We start from the raw sequence: 15,174 nt of genomic DNA, 5'->3' as shown, positions 1-15,174 counted from the left end.
AGGAAAGGCATCCAATGTTTTACAGTCGAAATATCAAATGATTTTTTACTTACAATTTGAAAGGAATTAAAAAAAAAAAAATCAGGAAAACATGTAATGGGTTGGCCTAAACTAGTATGTGCAGAGCAGGATAAGGTTCCTTGAGCAATCATCAAGTTAGTATCTAATGGACAAATAACAAGATAGGAAAGAAAGAAGTTCCAGATAAAAGAAGGAAGATCATATTTAAGAAACTAAAATCTCATATTTAAGGAACTAAAATAAGGCGAGTATGGCCAGAATACACAGGGGGTGAGACAAATCAGAAGAAAGCATGGGCTAACAAGCCAGCAGATGAGCATACAGAATGGCATCTTGACTTCTATGACTTTCCACCAATACTGGATGAGGAATTGTCATCCATATGTCCAACCGTACACGTCTGCTTTTATTTTGCCACAGCACAAAATGACCATTATTCAGCTTATAAGTGTTTCTTCTAAAGATGATTCAATTTCCTATGACCTTCATTACAACTGCTCAATTTCTGATCAACTTTTGCAAACTGGTAAACACTATTATGTATTTTCTGCACGAGTTCCACAAAGGACAGTTTTACCTTGATAAAAAGCAAACATGAGTCTATATCTCAAGGCCACATAAATGATTAAACTATTCAGTAGCTTTGTACAATTTTTAAAAGTTTATTACAGTTTGCCACAAATGCCCCCAAAACAGACCTGAAATTTTTGTCCTTGGGACAGTTTTGCATATTTTTTAGGCTAAATATAAGAATATAAGAATAAAAGGCAGTATTTACCATTTTCTGAAACCTCAACACCTCAGCTGCCCCACTCTCAGCTGAGGACCTGTACCCTACAAAGAAAACAAAACAAAAAAAAAATGTAAATCCTCCCACCACCTCCATTAGTCCCTCTACATCTGTATCCACATACTCTGCCTTTCCTTCTCTACCTACAGAGGAGCCATTACTACTACTGGCCAAGATCAACTTTGACACCACTACTCTATGGGTCCTGACTCCCTTCACTCCAGCACTGTCTTTTTCTGCCTGCTGAATCACCTCCAACAGTGCATCCATAAACTCTTGTATCATCCATCTTAGGATACAAAACTCTCAGTCTATAACAGCTTCCAGCTATACCCTTCAATTTTCTGCTCTTATACACAAATGTTCCTCTCAAAATTGACCCTACTATTTATTCTGTATTGAAATCAACCCTAACCAGGGTTTCATATCTACCACAAGTTTCACACACTGGTGATCTCAATCTGCCGACTTATGGGCAGTTCTCTCACTACTTCTTTTAAATCCATATGCACCATTATTTCAATCTTAAAACACTTTCTGCACTAGACTTCTAAGACATTACCTCCTTGTCCCTACATCCATTGTTCTACCTTATTGGTCACCTCCTATGGTAGACAGAGTAATGTCTCCCTCAACAAACAGAATTCTTGAAATGTGTGAATACATTAACACATGGCAAAGGGACTTGGACAATATGATTAAAATTAAGCATCAGATGAAGATATTATCCTGAACTATCCAGGTGAGCCCTGTGCTTGGGGTAATCACAAGAAGCCTTCAAATAGGTAGAGAGGAGAACCAGAGTGAGCACTAGCAGTAGTGACAATGAAAACAAGAGGCTGCAATAGTACGTGAGAAGAGTCAGATACAAGGAATACAAACAGCTTCAGGAACTGGAAAGACAAAGAAATGGGCTCTGAGAGCCTCATGAAGTAAAACCACACTGCCAAATCTTGATTTTACAGCATACTACTATGACACAGCCACATCACTGTTTATAGCAACAAAATTCACACAACAGATAAACTATGGAACCAACCAAGATGCCCATCAACAGATCAACTGGCCAAGCATGTTGGTGCATGCCTGTAATCCCAGCGACTTGGGCTAAGGCAAGAAGATCATGAGTTCAAAGCCAACCTCAGCAACTTAGCAAGATCCTATATCCAAATTTAAAAAAAAAAAAAGGAGAAAAGGGCTGGAGATATGAGTCAGTTGTTAAACACCCCTGGGTTCAATCCCCAGTACCAAAAACAAAAGATGAAGAAATTGTGGTAGATACACACAGTGGAATATTACTCAGCCATAAAGAATAAGGTTGTGACATTCACTGGTTAGTGGATAGATCCATAGACTACATTGTTAAGTAAAATAAAACAATCCCAAGAAACCAAAGGTCGAATGTTTTCTCTGATAGGTGGATGCTAACCCACAATGCAGGAGTTGAGAGGAAGAATAGAACTTCAATGGATTAGACAATAGGGAATGGAGGGTGGATAGAAATAGAAAAGAGGGTGAATGAATCTAACTTTCCTATACATATGTGTACATCACAGTGAATCTCACCATTGTGTACATCCACAAGACAGGAATCCTAATTAGAATAAGACATTTATACAAGCACGGAATATATCAAAATAGTTTCTACTGTCATGTATAACTAAAAAGAAAAAAAATAAAAATAAATGAGCAAAAGGAATATCAGTAGAGGAAGGAAAATAGAGGGAAAGTAAGGAAAGGGACATTGAAATCAAATTCCTTGAGTGCATGGTTTTATCAAAATGAACCCAACTATTATGTTTAACTATAAGGCTATAAGAAACTAAAATCTTAAAATACTGATTTTAGACTTCTGATGTCCAGAAATATAAGAAAATAAATTTTTCTTTTAGCTTGTTAAGTTTCTGGTAACTTATTAACAGCAGCAATAGGAAACTCCAATACTTTCAGCTCAAAACTTTGGTTTTGAGCTCTCCTGCTCTCTCCACAGACTCATTCGAAGATCTTAATCAACCCTTTGAGCATTAAATGTCTGATGATACAAGTCTCAAATATTTATCCCTAGCTAATGCTCTTTATGTTTATACACTCAACTATCTCCTTAACACTTGCAGTTGTACATCTATAAAGAATCTCACGTGTATCAAAACTCGATTCCAAATATGCTCCCACAAAATCTTCAATAAAGAGCAACTGTATTCTAGGTTTTTAAAGCAAATCTTTGGGCCTATGACTCTTCCCTATCTTTGAAGCCCCATGTACAATCTACTAATTTTCCTAGTTTTACCTTCAAATATATTCAGAATGCAAGGGCTTCGCAGTACATTCTTCACTATCCAAGTTGTCCTAATTGTCACATCACCTTTTACCTCAATTATGGTCATCACAATAATTTTTCACTTTTCCCTTGTTCTGTAGATTATTGTCCCACGACTGACAAAGCGATACCAGACAAGACTCTATACATTAATTCCCAAAGACTGCTGTCTCTTTCAGGATAAAATCTGGAGGCCTCTATCACCACATTTAGGGGCACTATGGGCTATGGAACCTGGTCCTTTCCAACCACAGCTGCCCCCGTTCCCCCCATGATGTCACTCTTCTCTAGCCTCTCAAACCTTCTTATGTTGTCTTGTGTCTTGAAATGTATGACAAAAGCTGGTGAAAAAGGCTACTTTAATGTGAAGCTCATAAAATCACACCCAAATTTTCTTCTGAAATATACCTATTATATACCATATTTATTCTATTACAATGATTATATGAAAGATTATTCCATTAATCTCAGAAATACAGCAGTATATTCAATGATATTTAGTATATAAAATAGGACATATGAACTCAAAACTCAAATTTATAATAGCATATGTATAATTAATAATCAAATCATGAATAAAAATCCCAATATTCCAAATTATTTTAAGTAAGTCAGACCACCAGTGGAACATTTTTATCATTAAGATGAATTCATATATATGATCTTGTTTTAAAACAGTAACTGATGCAGAAGCCAAGACTGATTCAAAATTTAGCATATGTGAATAATCTCTACCCAAATTTTATCTATTATATATGCTTGTAATATAAAAGTCAATATTCATATTACCATCATCTTGTAATCTTAAAAGTCCATACATTTCAAACTATTCACTGATCGTCTAATATCAGCCAAGCACTGAATTAGCTACACTAACTTTTCTAATTGAGAAATCTGACAAGCTCAATACATGATATTCAATATCCGTCTACTGAAATTTGAAAATGAATGACAATAAAACTATGTTAGGGGCTGGGGTTGTGGCTCAGTGGCAATAGTGCTTGCCGTACACATGTGAGGTCCTAGGTTCAAGCCTCAGCACCACATAAAAATAAACAAAATAAAGATATTGTGTCTAACTAAAAAAATATTTTTTAAAAGACAAAACTAAGTACAGCAGTGTTTCCAGACAAAACAAAGCTATTTCAGTAACATGAACAAAATTTTTTGACATATAAGTTGTCACTTACATTTAACTCAGATTTTAATTAAGAAAATGTTTTATCATCTGTGCAGAAAATTTACCATGACAGGCCTGAGATTACTGTTCTTAAGAAAACCCATTAAGAAGGTAGGTCCTGGGCCAATGTCTAGAAGTTAACTTATAGTTTTGATATGTTCTACCTAGACTGGCTTGCATAAAAGCATTGTTCATGCTGAACATCTGCTTTTCTTCAGAGAATGTGGAATTTTTGTACATGCTAGCCAGGGGATGGTTAGGTGATCAACCTCAATAAACATCTTGGGCACTAAGTCTCTAATGGGCTTTGCTGGGGAGAAACCTTGTGCAAGTGTTGCAGGATTTTCATTGCTCGGAGTTAGGGGTGTACTGCTGGCCCTTCAGGGGAAGGAGAGAACACAGGGAAGCCTCCAAATGCATTCCTCCAAATGGCCTGTGACTCTTGTGAGCCAGCTGCATATTACTACTTCACTATAATATATCTTGCCTAGAATACAACTAAATGCCAAGTTCTATGAATTCTTCTATAAATTTTCCAAGAGTAGACATAGTTTGGGATAACCATGGCATAGTCAGAGCTTTCTTAAAAATCCAGGATTCTTACCTGCTGATATGCTTCATAAATCACATCAAACAGAAAAGCCTGTGGCATTTCACTTGCTCTGTGTCTGGCACGTTCTAGCGAGTGGTCTAAGCAACCATCAGCAGAGGGACTGATGACAGTAGATACGAGAGGTCTAACTGCTCCTGCTGCCTAAAGAACAAACAAGAGTCAATCGTATACTTATTTCGCCTATGGAGCATTTTAAAGTAAACTCCAGATTCTGAATCTCACTTTCACAAAAACAGATTATTCAAACCTTCAACAAGCTATCTCAAGAAAACGTCTAAATAAAGCATTCTCCAGTTTGCAAGTCAATTATCTCAGGTCAGTAATGAATTCTACCATGATAATGTTCTACAATGATAATTCCATTTACCAAGTGGTAGAAATTATTTTCAGTGTAGATTCAAATCCTTTTTATTACAGATCATTGAGATCAATGCCCTAAAAGGATGCTAAGATAAAATTGGGTATTCCCTGAAGATGGGCAGGAAAAAAACAATTATGAAGCTGAGTTGCAAACCGATGTTTACTTGTTAGTGTGCCTCCAGAACATTTAATTTACACATTAGATCATTTAAGGAAACAAACTCCCTAAGATCCCCACAATGAGACAAAACAACCCACACAATGAATTTATGTCTTATTCCTTTGAAAACAGTTCCTTTCAGACATAAAATCTCCTTGCAAAGTTCCTCAGGCAACATGTCCAATGATTTTCGTTACTATGATCAAAGTTCTGTCTCAATAGTTGGATCTAAACTTTATTTAAAAAAAATAAAGACACCTTTATGTCTGACAGTTTTATTTTTATTAGGGTCTTGTTTGTAATGAAGTCTTGAATGGCATTACCAGAGAGTTACCTTAATGAAGTTGCCTTGAAATAAATTTCTGCGGTAGGCTGTTAAGCTGATCTTATATCGACTTCAAAATGTTCTTTCTTCTGCAATGGTTACATGAGCTTCATAGCACATGAAGCCAATGCACAAATAGAACAAGTGTTCTCTTGAAGAGACTAACATCTGAGTAAGATAAAGCCCACATGCCAGTTTACAAAAGCCAAGGGACTGGCTGAAAAATCAAAGCTTGTATATGAGCCAAGTAGACAGTTTACAAATTGCATCACCATTTCCAGTGCCTCAAGTGGAAATTTGGAGCCTAGGCATAAATGCAAAAACGAGACAGCTGGGAATGACATAGGAAATAGTGAAGAGTATTCCAACTAGGTGAAGAGTAGATAAAGAGCAAACCCAACTGGACAAGCCTAACACCTGCTAGGGTTTAGAAAACAAGACAGAAAGGAAACACATAAATACCCATAAATGGACATTGCTTTTTAAGGCAAAAGTTAAATTTCCACTGCAACTACTTGTAGGTACTATTGGAATTGTATTGCAGACTATGAAGTTAAAAATAGAGCAAATGGAGAACATGAGATATTCAAAATGACAGTGTGAGGGGCTCTGCAGACTTTCTGCCAGCAAACTAGTGAAAGATAATTTTGTTTATAAAAAACATTTAAAGACTAAGAATTTTCCCTAAGATATTCAGCAGTTGAAGTAACACTCAAAATCAGAAGATTTTTTTTTTAAAGTGTTCATAGCATGTCTTTATCTGTGCCCCGTTTCTTTCACAGGCCTTCCCCCAGCTCAGTGTGACACAGCCCTACTGGGTATAGGCAGAATTTTGTTAAAATGGGGCTCCATCTCCTCCAAGAGGAGGGCCACAATGCCAGCATTCCCCATTCCCCTCAATACTATTACATAGACTAAAATCTGGACAAGTGTAGGCAAGAGATTCTCTAGCTCACACATAGTTCAGCAATTGTATGCTAGGAAGAGAGCAAGAAGACGGCTAGAATCTTCGGTTGTGGGGGTGTCTTTATAAGAGACACCCCATCCACAGTTTCAGAGCATTAATGAATGTAGTGATTTTTTTCAAAGTGGAGAAAAAGGGTCTAAGAATAGATATCTGATGCTTTTCAAAGGAACTAAGTTTATTTGAAACTGAGTTCAGGGACATTCAAGCCTAAATGCAAAATACACTCTTAAAAGAAATTTAATTATCATGGTAAGTAATTAAGGAGAGTGGTTATCAACATGAAAGCAAAAAACTAAAGTGTAGGCCAATTAGAAATTGGGTACTCAGGGATCAGAACAAATCCCAAACCAGCCCCAAAAACCAACTTGAGAGGATGAGGCAGGAGGATTACAAGTTGAAGGCCAAGTTCAGAAAGATATATTATAGTGGCACTCCCTTTCTCCACAGAAAAGTCTGAACTGGGCTTCTCCAGAAATCTTCACCATGGCCAATTTTAGGACTGTCAGCAAAAGGGTCTCTACAAAAGAGCTCAATATAGATAAACTTCCTATTTTCGCGTTGCCCTGTCTTACTTGGCCACTGGCCTGGAAGAAATCAGCACTCCAGGTGCTGGGCACGCCCTTTCTAGTTTTTCACAAACATGTATCCAGTAGTTTGTAGAAATGTGTAAAAAAGGCCTCTGGCCTTGAGATGGGCTTCACAAAGATGTCTACATTTCTAAGATAAGAGAAGTTACCAATTGGGCTCCATGGTAACAGCTGACAGGGGGAGGAAAGAAAGGGGAGAAGCAGCTCTCCCCTCCTCAGGTTTATCCTTGAAGGGCTAACCTGCCCAGAACAGTGAAAGAAAAAATCTGCTTTTATGTGAACTTCTACAGACTGAACTTCTGAGCCCCTCCCCTTACATGCTGGGTATAAAATTCTGAAACTACCTGAACTTGGAGTTCAGGGGATTGACTGATTACAGCCGAAGCTGTACCCTCTGAACCTGGCTACAGCCAAATAAAACTATTTCTTGCTATCTTTGATGCTTTGCCTCATCTGTTTCTACAACAATATCATTATATCATAGCAAAGGGAACTGTTTAAATGCATGCGAGTAGAGCAATTATGTCCCAAGCAATATCACAAATAAATTTGAGCTATTAGGAGACAATGAAAAGAGTTTAACAGGTAGGTATGATAACAGGAAAAAATAGTATAATAGATCAGGGAATGAAACATTCAAAGAGCCCTGCGAAAACCACATTATTCCAAGTCCCTATCATCAAAATAAAACCGATCAGCTGGGCACAGTGGTGCATGCCTGTAATCGCAGCACGTCAGGACAGTGAGGCAGGAGGATTACAATTTGAAGGCCAGCTTCAGCAAGATATATCATTGTATCATAGCAAAATATTAAAACCCAAAGGCAATTATAAACCATGAAAGCAGCAAGGAAATGATTTATCATTAACAAAAGATCAGCAATAAGATCAAAAACTGACTTCTTATCAGAAAATTGGACAGTTAGGTAACATTCATTGCTAAAGGAAAAAAAATCCATAAGGGATTTTTGTAATCAGCAAAGCCAACGTTTAAATAATAAAAACAGAAATTCACAGAATGCTTTGCTAAAGGATTAAACACACCACACAGACAGACACACACACACATACGAACAGCAAATCTAATCTAAAAATATAGTAAAAACACTTATTGCTTCCTTTTCATGAACTGATTATAAAAGTAAATGAATAGTTAATTGATTAGCCTATCATATGTTGAAATGTAATATTTACCAAAACAAAGCACAAAAGAATTTAATAGGAAAAAGGTGTACAGAAGTAAGGAAATGACAGTGGATAGGAAAATGAATTCATACTAATAAACTGAATATTGCAAACATGATACTTTATACACACAATTTTCTCCTATGAGCTTCAATAAAGAACAATGTAAACTAATAATTGATATGATGAATTTGAGTTTCTGACACACAGGTTTAACATGCTTACTAATAACTTGGGGGGAAAGAATACAGCAATGTAAGAATAATGCTTCTATAGCTCATTCGAATTAAGATAGCATTACTATAGGCTCCAGAGAAACCTCAGAATATAACAAAAAATTAAGGAATTAGAGGATTTAAAATGTTCCAATAGAAAATATTCCTCTATATATTCCATCTCATCCCAGTTAAATAAATATTTAAAAAAATGCCATATTTTTAGTTGTAGTTGGACACAATACCTTAATTTTTATGCAGAGCTGAGGAACAAACCCAGGGCCTTGCATGTGCTAGGCAAGCACCCTACCACTAAGCCACAAACCCAGCTCCCTAATATGGCAATTTTCAAGAATACAAACAACAAAAAACATTGATAAGGATGTGGGGGGAAAGGTACACTCATACATTGCTGGTGGGACTGAAAATTGGTTCAACATTTATGGAAAGCAGTGTCGATATTCCTAGAAAACTTGGAATGGAACCACCATCTGACCCGGCTATCCTACTCCTTGGTTTATACCCAAAGGACTTAAAAATCAGCATGCTACGGTGACACAGCCACATCAATGTTTACAGCAGCTCAATTCACAATAGCTGAACTATCAAACCAACCTAGATGCCCTTCAACAGATGACTGGATAAAGAAAATGTGGTATAGATACACAATAGAATGTTACTCAGCTATAAAGAAGAATGAAATTATGGCATTTGCAGGTAAATGGATAGATCTGGAGAATATCATGGTAAGTGAAATAAACCAATCCTCTGATATGGGGATGTTAATTCATAAGTTAGTGGGGCTGGGAAAGAACTGAGGTACTTTGAATTAGGCAGAAGGTAGTGAAGGGAGGGTAGGAGTAGGAAGGATAGAATTGGATAGAATTGAATTGGACGTCATTACCCTGTGTACGTACATGACTACATAATCAGTATGCTTCTTCATGTAGAATGAGAAGTTATACTCCATTTATGTATGTGTCAAAATGCATTCTACTCTCATGCATAACAAATTAGAATAAAATAATCTACATTACATAAAATAGTCCTCTAATACAGAAGCAAGCAGTAGAGATCAAAAACATAATACAAGAAAAATCAAATGCAAACTGGCAGACATAAATCCAACTGTATAATACATTAAATATGTATGGACTTAACAATTCAATCAAAAGGCAAAATTTGCCAAACAGGATATTTTTTTTAAATCCAACTATATGCCATCTTCAGGATACACAATTGGAAAAGATACAAATAGATTAAACAAAAAAGACTGTAAAATATTCATGTATATACACCTTAAAATTTTTATAATATTAGTAAGTAGGACTATCTTAAAGAAAAGGGCAAATTCATCAAGAACATTTAAGAATCGAACACAGTCACCTAACAGACCCCTCAAAGCACATGGAAAAACTGAACTGAGCAGAGAAATCAACAGTTGGCAACATCAATAACCCATTTTCAATAAAGGATAGAACGAAGCAGACCAACATGGAAATAAAAGACTTGAAATACACCATAAACCAAACAAACCTAACAGACATCCATCCAACACCACCCAACAATAGCAAAACACAGGTTCTTAAGTGCACATGGAATATTATCTAGCACAGACTGGTGGGCCATAAAACAAGACTCAATAAGTGTCAAAGAATTATAATTATACTAAGCAGTTTCTCCGCTTAGGATAGAATGAAACTAAAAATCAATTTGAGAATTTTACCAATATGTGGAAGTAGAAAAATCACTAAAAAAATATGAATCAAATCTTAGAGATGAAAATATAGACAATATGAAAACATTTAATGAATGCACCTAAAGCAGACCATAAATGCAGATTTTTAACAATAAGTACCTGTATAAAAGAAAACAAGTCAAAATTGTAACTTTCTACTTAAAGACACTAGAAAGAAAATTACACCTAAGACAGACATAAGATGAGCGCAGAAATAAATTATTGACTTCTTTAAGAAAAAAACTAAAATATGATTCTTGGAAAACAAAGAACCAGTAAACCTTTAGTAACCAAAAAAAGAGAAGTTAGTGAAATCAGGAGTGAAAATATTTTCATATAAGATTGATAGAAATGTCACTATAAACAACTGAATTTCAACAAATTAGAGAATAGATGAAATGACTAAATTGAGAAATTATAAAAACTAATTCAAAATTGTAAAGTCAGATTAGAATTTAAAAACATCCCAGAGTGAAAAGTCACTGCACGGCTTCACTGGTTATTGCCAAAAAATGTTTTAAAAAACAGCATTAACTCCTTAAAGTTTAAAAAAAAAAAAAACTTAGAACTTTTCCAACACACTTTGTAAAACTAGTATTGCCTAATGCAAAAAAAAAAAAAAAAAGCCATCACAAGGAAATAAAACTACAGACCAATATACTTATGAATGTACAAATATCCTCAAAATAGGTCTCACCACACCGTATCCTTAGAGGATTGGTTCCAGAACAGCCTGAGCATACCAAAATCCCTGAATGCTCAAGTCTGCTATATAAATTTCAACATATTTGCATAACTACACTCATCCTCTCATGTACTTTAAATCTTGTTATGGTTTGGATGTGAGGTGTCCCCCAAAAGCTCACACATGAGACCATGCAAGAAGGTTTTGAGAAATGACTGGGTTACAGCATTAAGCTAATCAATGAATTAATCTGATGGCATTACTGAATGGTAACTGGAGGCAGGGGCAGTGTGGCTGGAGGAAGTGGTTTATTGTGGGGTGTGGCTATGGGTATATATTTTGTATCTGCAGAGTGAAATCTGCTTTCTGACATGGGCTGCTTCTCTTCCACACTCTTCCTCAATTGTGTTCTGCCTCACCTTGAGCACCAAAGAATGGAGCTGGCCTTCTATGGTCTAAGACCTCTGAAACCCAGTCCTTAAATAAACTTTTCCTCCTCTACAGTTGTTTTGGTCTGGTCTTTTAATCACAGCAGCAAAAAAAAAAGCTGACAAACAAATCTCTAGCTACTTCATAGTACCTAGTACAACATAAATGTTATGTTAATAGTTGCTATGCTATGTTGTTGAGAGAACAACAAAAAATAGTTTTCATGTGTTCAGTATGAGTGCAGTTTTTTCCAAATATTTCCCACCTGCAGCTGGTTGAATCTATAATGTGTAACCTAAGAATATGGAGGCGGACTGTACTTATAAAACAAATTCAACAAATAAAAGGTATTACACACCATGACCAAATGGATTTATTCCAGCAATGCTAGGTCAACACACACACAGAGTAATGAATAAAGGACAAAGCACGTGAACATTTTCATATATGCAGAAAACTGCACAAAATACAAAATCATGAAAAAAGTACACAAATTAGAAACAGAAGAGAACTTAATCTGATAAACAGCATCTATGAAAAACTCAATGGTGAAAGACAAAATGTTCTCCTTTTATGATCAGGAAAAGGACAAGAAAATCTACTGTTACACTTTTATTGAACAGTAATGGAAATTTTAGCCAGGAAAATTAACTGAAAAATTGTAATGGAAGCTATCCAAGAGAAATAAAACTTTCTCTATTTGCAGATGGCAGCATTTTACAATAGATACCCCTTATGAACTCTTTAAGCAACTATTAGAATAAATTCAGAAAGACATAGAATAAGCTAAATGTATAAAGTCAATCTTATTTCTGTATAGTAGTACACAAAAAATTTTTTAAAATCCATTTACCAAAATCAAAACCATCAAAAATCCATCAAAAAAATCCATCAAAACCAAAATCGGAGTAAGTTTAACTGAAAAGTTCAAAAGTTATACTCTAATACAAAAAAAAAAAAAAATCCTGCTCCTAAGGGCCAACATCTACATTTACATACCATTACCCATTTCCTCTCAAGTGCTCCTATATATCAATAGTCTCTTTATATCCTTTCTCAATTTCTACAACTCTATTGAATTACCAGTAGCATACAAACATGCTAGAACATTTGCCAACATTAAATCTGTCCTATTTTGATCATATATCTTTCTCTAGCTCACAAATTTCTTTACCCATGTGTGAACCAAAATTAAATTATCTATACTACCTTATATCTCCAGTTTCTTTCCTCCCAAAATTCCTAGAATCTACTTTAATCAGGATATTACCTCCTGAACAAAAATATATTTACCACGATCAACAATAACCCACATTGCCAAATACAATTGTAATTCTTACATTTCCAGAGTGTTAGTTTGGCTTTTCAAAACATTTGCAAGCATTCTTTCTTTTCATACTACTACTATATCCTAAAATTTTTAAATGGTAAAGTCATATATAGCTGAGATCCCAGACTTCTCTATCTATACTCACCTATAGACAAACACAAGTCCCATGAATTTCAAACACCATCTATATGAAAACTTCTGAGCATATTTCTGGCCCAGTCTCTCTTCAACTATGAATTTGTATATCCAAAATACCCAATGAATATTGCCAGTCGATTCAAAATAAGCATCTCAACTATAACATTAAAATCAAAGTTTTGGGGCTGGAGGTATAGCTAAGTTGGTGGAGTGCTTGCCTCACTCACATGCACAAAGCCCTGGGTTCAATCACCAGCACCACACAAAAATAATAATAAAGGCTCATTTATGCCACTTAATAGAACTTCTTTCAGTGCATATAACATCTTAGCCAGTTTATTATTGTCTACGAAATGAAAAACCTTAACCATGTGTTTTATTACATGCCTCTCTAGCTTTAAAATTCTATTTTTTAAGGAATGCCCCCACCCCATCCGCAAAATCTAAGAGTTCCAAGTCTCCCTAACAGCAGTCATATTCCTACAGAATAATAGGTATCTGATGGCTATTTCCCAAACAAAAATAGCAACACCAATTTGAAAAGATGGCAGAATACTGTCAAATATTCATCCAAAATATCCACAATATAGTCACATATGCAGAAAGCATCGATTTCAGCAGTGCATATGAGTAGATAGTCATTTTAGATTCTTACTGTGGTCCCACTTTCATTCTATGATCTAGTTCATGTAATACTTATATTCATTATTTAAAAGTTGGATAACTACATTCTGGTATCATTTTACATTCTTTTCATATGCACCCATCATCGAGCTTCCTTTAAAAGAGGAGCTGGGAACCCCAAAAACACATTTCTCTCTGGAGCTAGCCTGCATTCTCCCTTGAATATGTTATCTGCTTTCCTAAATAAATCTGTCTACTCCTCTTAGTGGCATGTGCTGAAATGTTTTCTCCTCACATAAGTCAAGCACTTCACTGGTTCCGAGGAGTTTCCAGGGAGAAGGGGAAACATGATTCAGATCTCTCTCTTCTCATGACAATTCCTTTATTTATACTGTTTGTTTAAAAAAAAGGATTTGTTGAACACCTTCATAGTACCTAGCCTAAAGTTCTAATGATTCAGACAAAAAGGAGACAATTGTTACGGATCTTGAAGTCTAGTACACATAGCTGATAAACACAACCATGATTACAAGATAAGGTAATGAAAAATACTGGAGGTAGTAAACCCAGAGTTCCAGAGACAGAGTGGGAACCTCTAACTGCCTAAATGACTTTCAAATGCTTGACACACATGGATAAATGATTAAGCCAACTACTTCTTAGAAAACATTTAAAGATCTCTAAAATTTTAGGATATACAAATATGTATATCATTTCAAAAAACTGGACCACAACTAGTTAAAGAAGTGTTAAGAAAATGGGGTGGGGTTTCTTGAGCTAGCAGTTATGGAAAGTTATTAGACAGCTATAGTGATCAAGACAGCGTAGGAAAAATAGACCAATGGTAAGAGTCCTAACAGACCCATGCATACATAGAAACTCAATCCATGACTGAGGTGCAGGTTAAGGAAGAGATTGTTCCATAAATAGTGCTGGAACAGTGAGTTACATTTTCAAATAAAAATGAAATTGGTCTCCAAAAAGTAAGTTTTAAATTTTACAATTCTAACACTTTTAAAGGAAAAATGACGAGTAATTCATGACCTCAGTATAAGAAAAAAAAGTCAAACCAGATACAAAAGTCAAAGTAAAAATTACTAATGTCTTCCTTTAACAAAAAAAAATGTTTTTCATCACAAAATACTATTTACAGAACATAGCATAAAACTGGCCAAGTATTAGCATCTAAGTGTTAGTTGTCATAGTTCCTATAGCACAGTATTTAAAAAGTAGAAGACAAAAGACATGCCCATTTCAGTAAGAATATCTGAAGTCCACAGATATGAAAAAATACCCCAACCTATTAACAAAATGCTAATTTAAGATGGAGGGAAAGCATTTCCCAATAACTTTAATGTGAAAAAAATAAGCCTAACAATATTAAGTAATCGTGAGGATGCAGGGCAGCTCAAATTCCTATTACAAATCATTGATGAAATTATAAGTTGATACAAGTTTGGAAACAGATTTTGTTAAACCTGATAGAATCAAATCATCACTCTAAAGAAATC

General features: G+C 35.3%; 1 protein-coding gene across 3 annotated transcripts in view; it reads right to left on the bottom strand.

The window, feature by feature from the left end:
* Window positions 1-15,174, bottom strand: part of CRPPA (CDP-L-ribitol pyrophosphorylase A) — a 313,443-nt gene that overhangs the window by 270,009 nt on the left and 28,260 nt on the right. For 2 of the 3 annotated variants that reach the window (XM_081285336.1, XM_081285337.1), the window contains exon 3: window positions 4,913-5,062. The exons of the other annotated variant lie outside the window; for it this stretch is intronic. In XM_081285336.1, coding sequence (XP_081141462.1) covers window positions 4,913-5,062 — 150 coding nt within the window. The remainder of the gene's footprint in view (window positions 1-4,912; window positions 5,063-15,174) is intronic. 3 annotated transcript variants of the gene reach the window in all.

This window comes from Spermophilus citellus (assembly GCF_964194105.1).
Source record: "Spermophilus citellus genome assembly, chromosome: 3".
Taxonomy (NCBI): Eukaryota; Metazoa; Chordata; class Mammalia; order Rodentia; family Sciuridae; genus Spermophilus; species Spermophilus citellus.
This window is presented reverse-complemented; position numbering and strand designations above follow the sequence as displayed.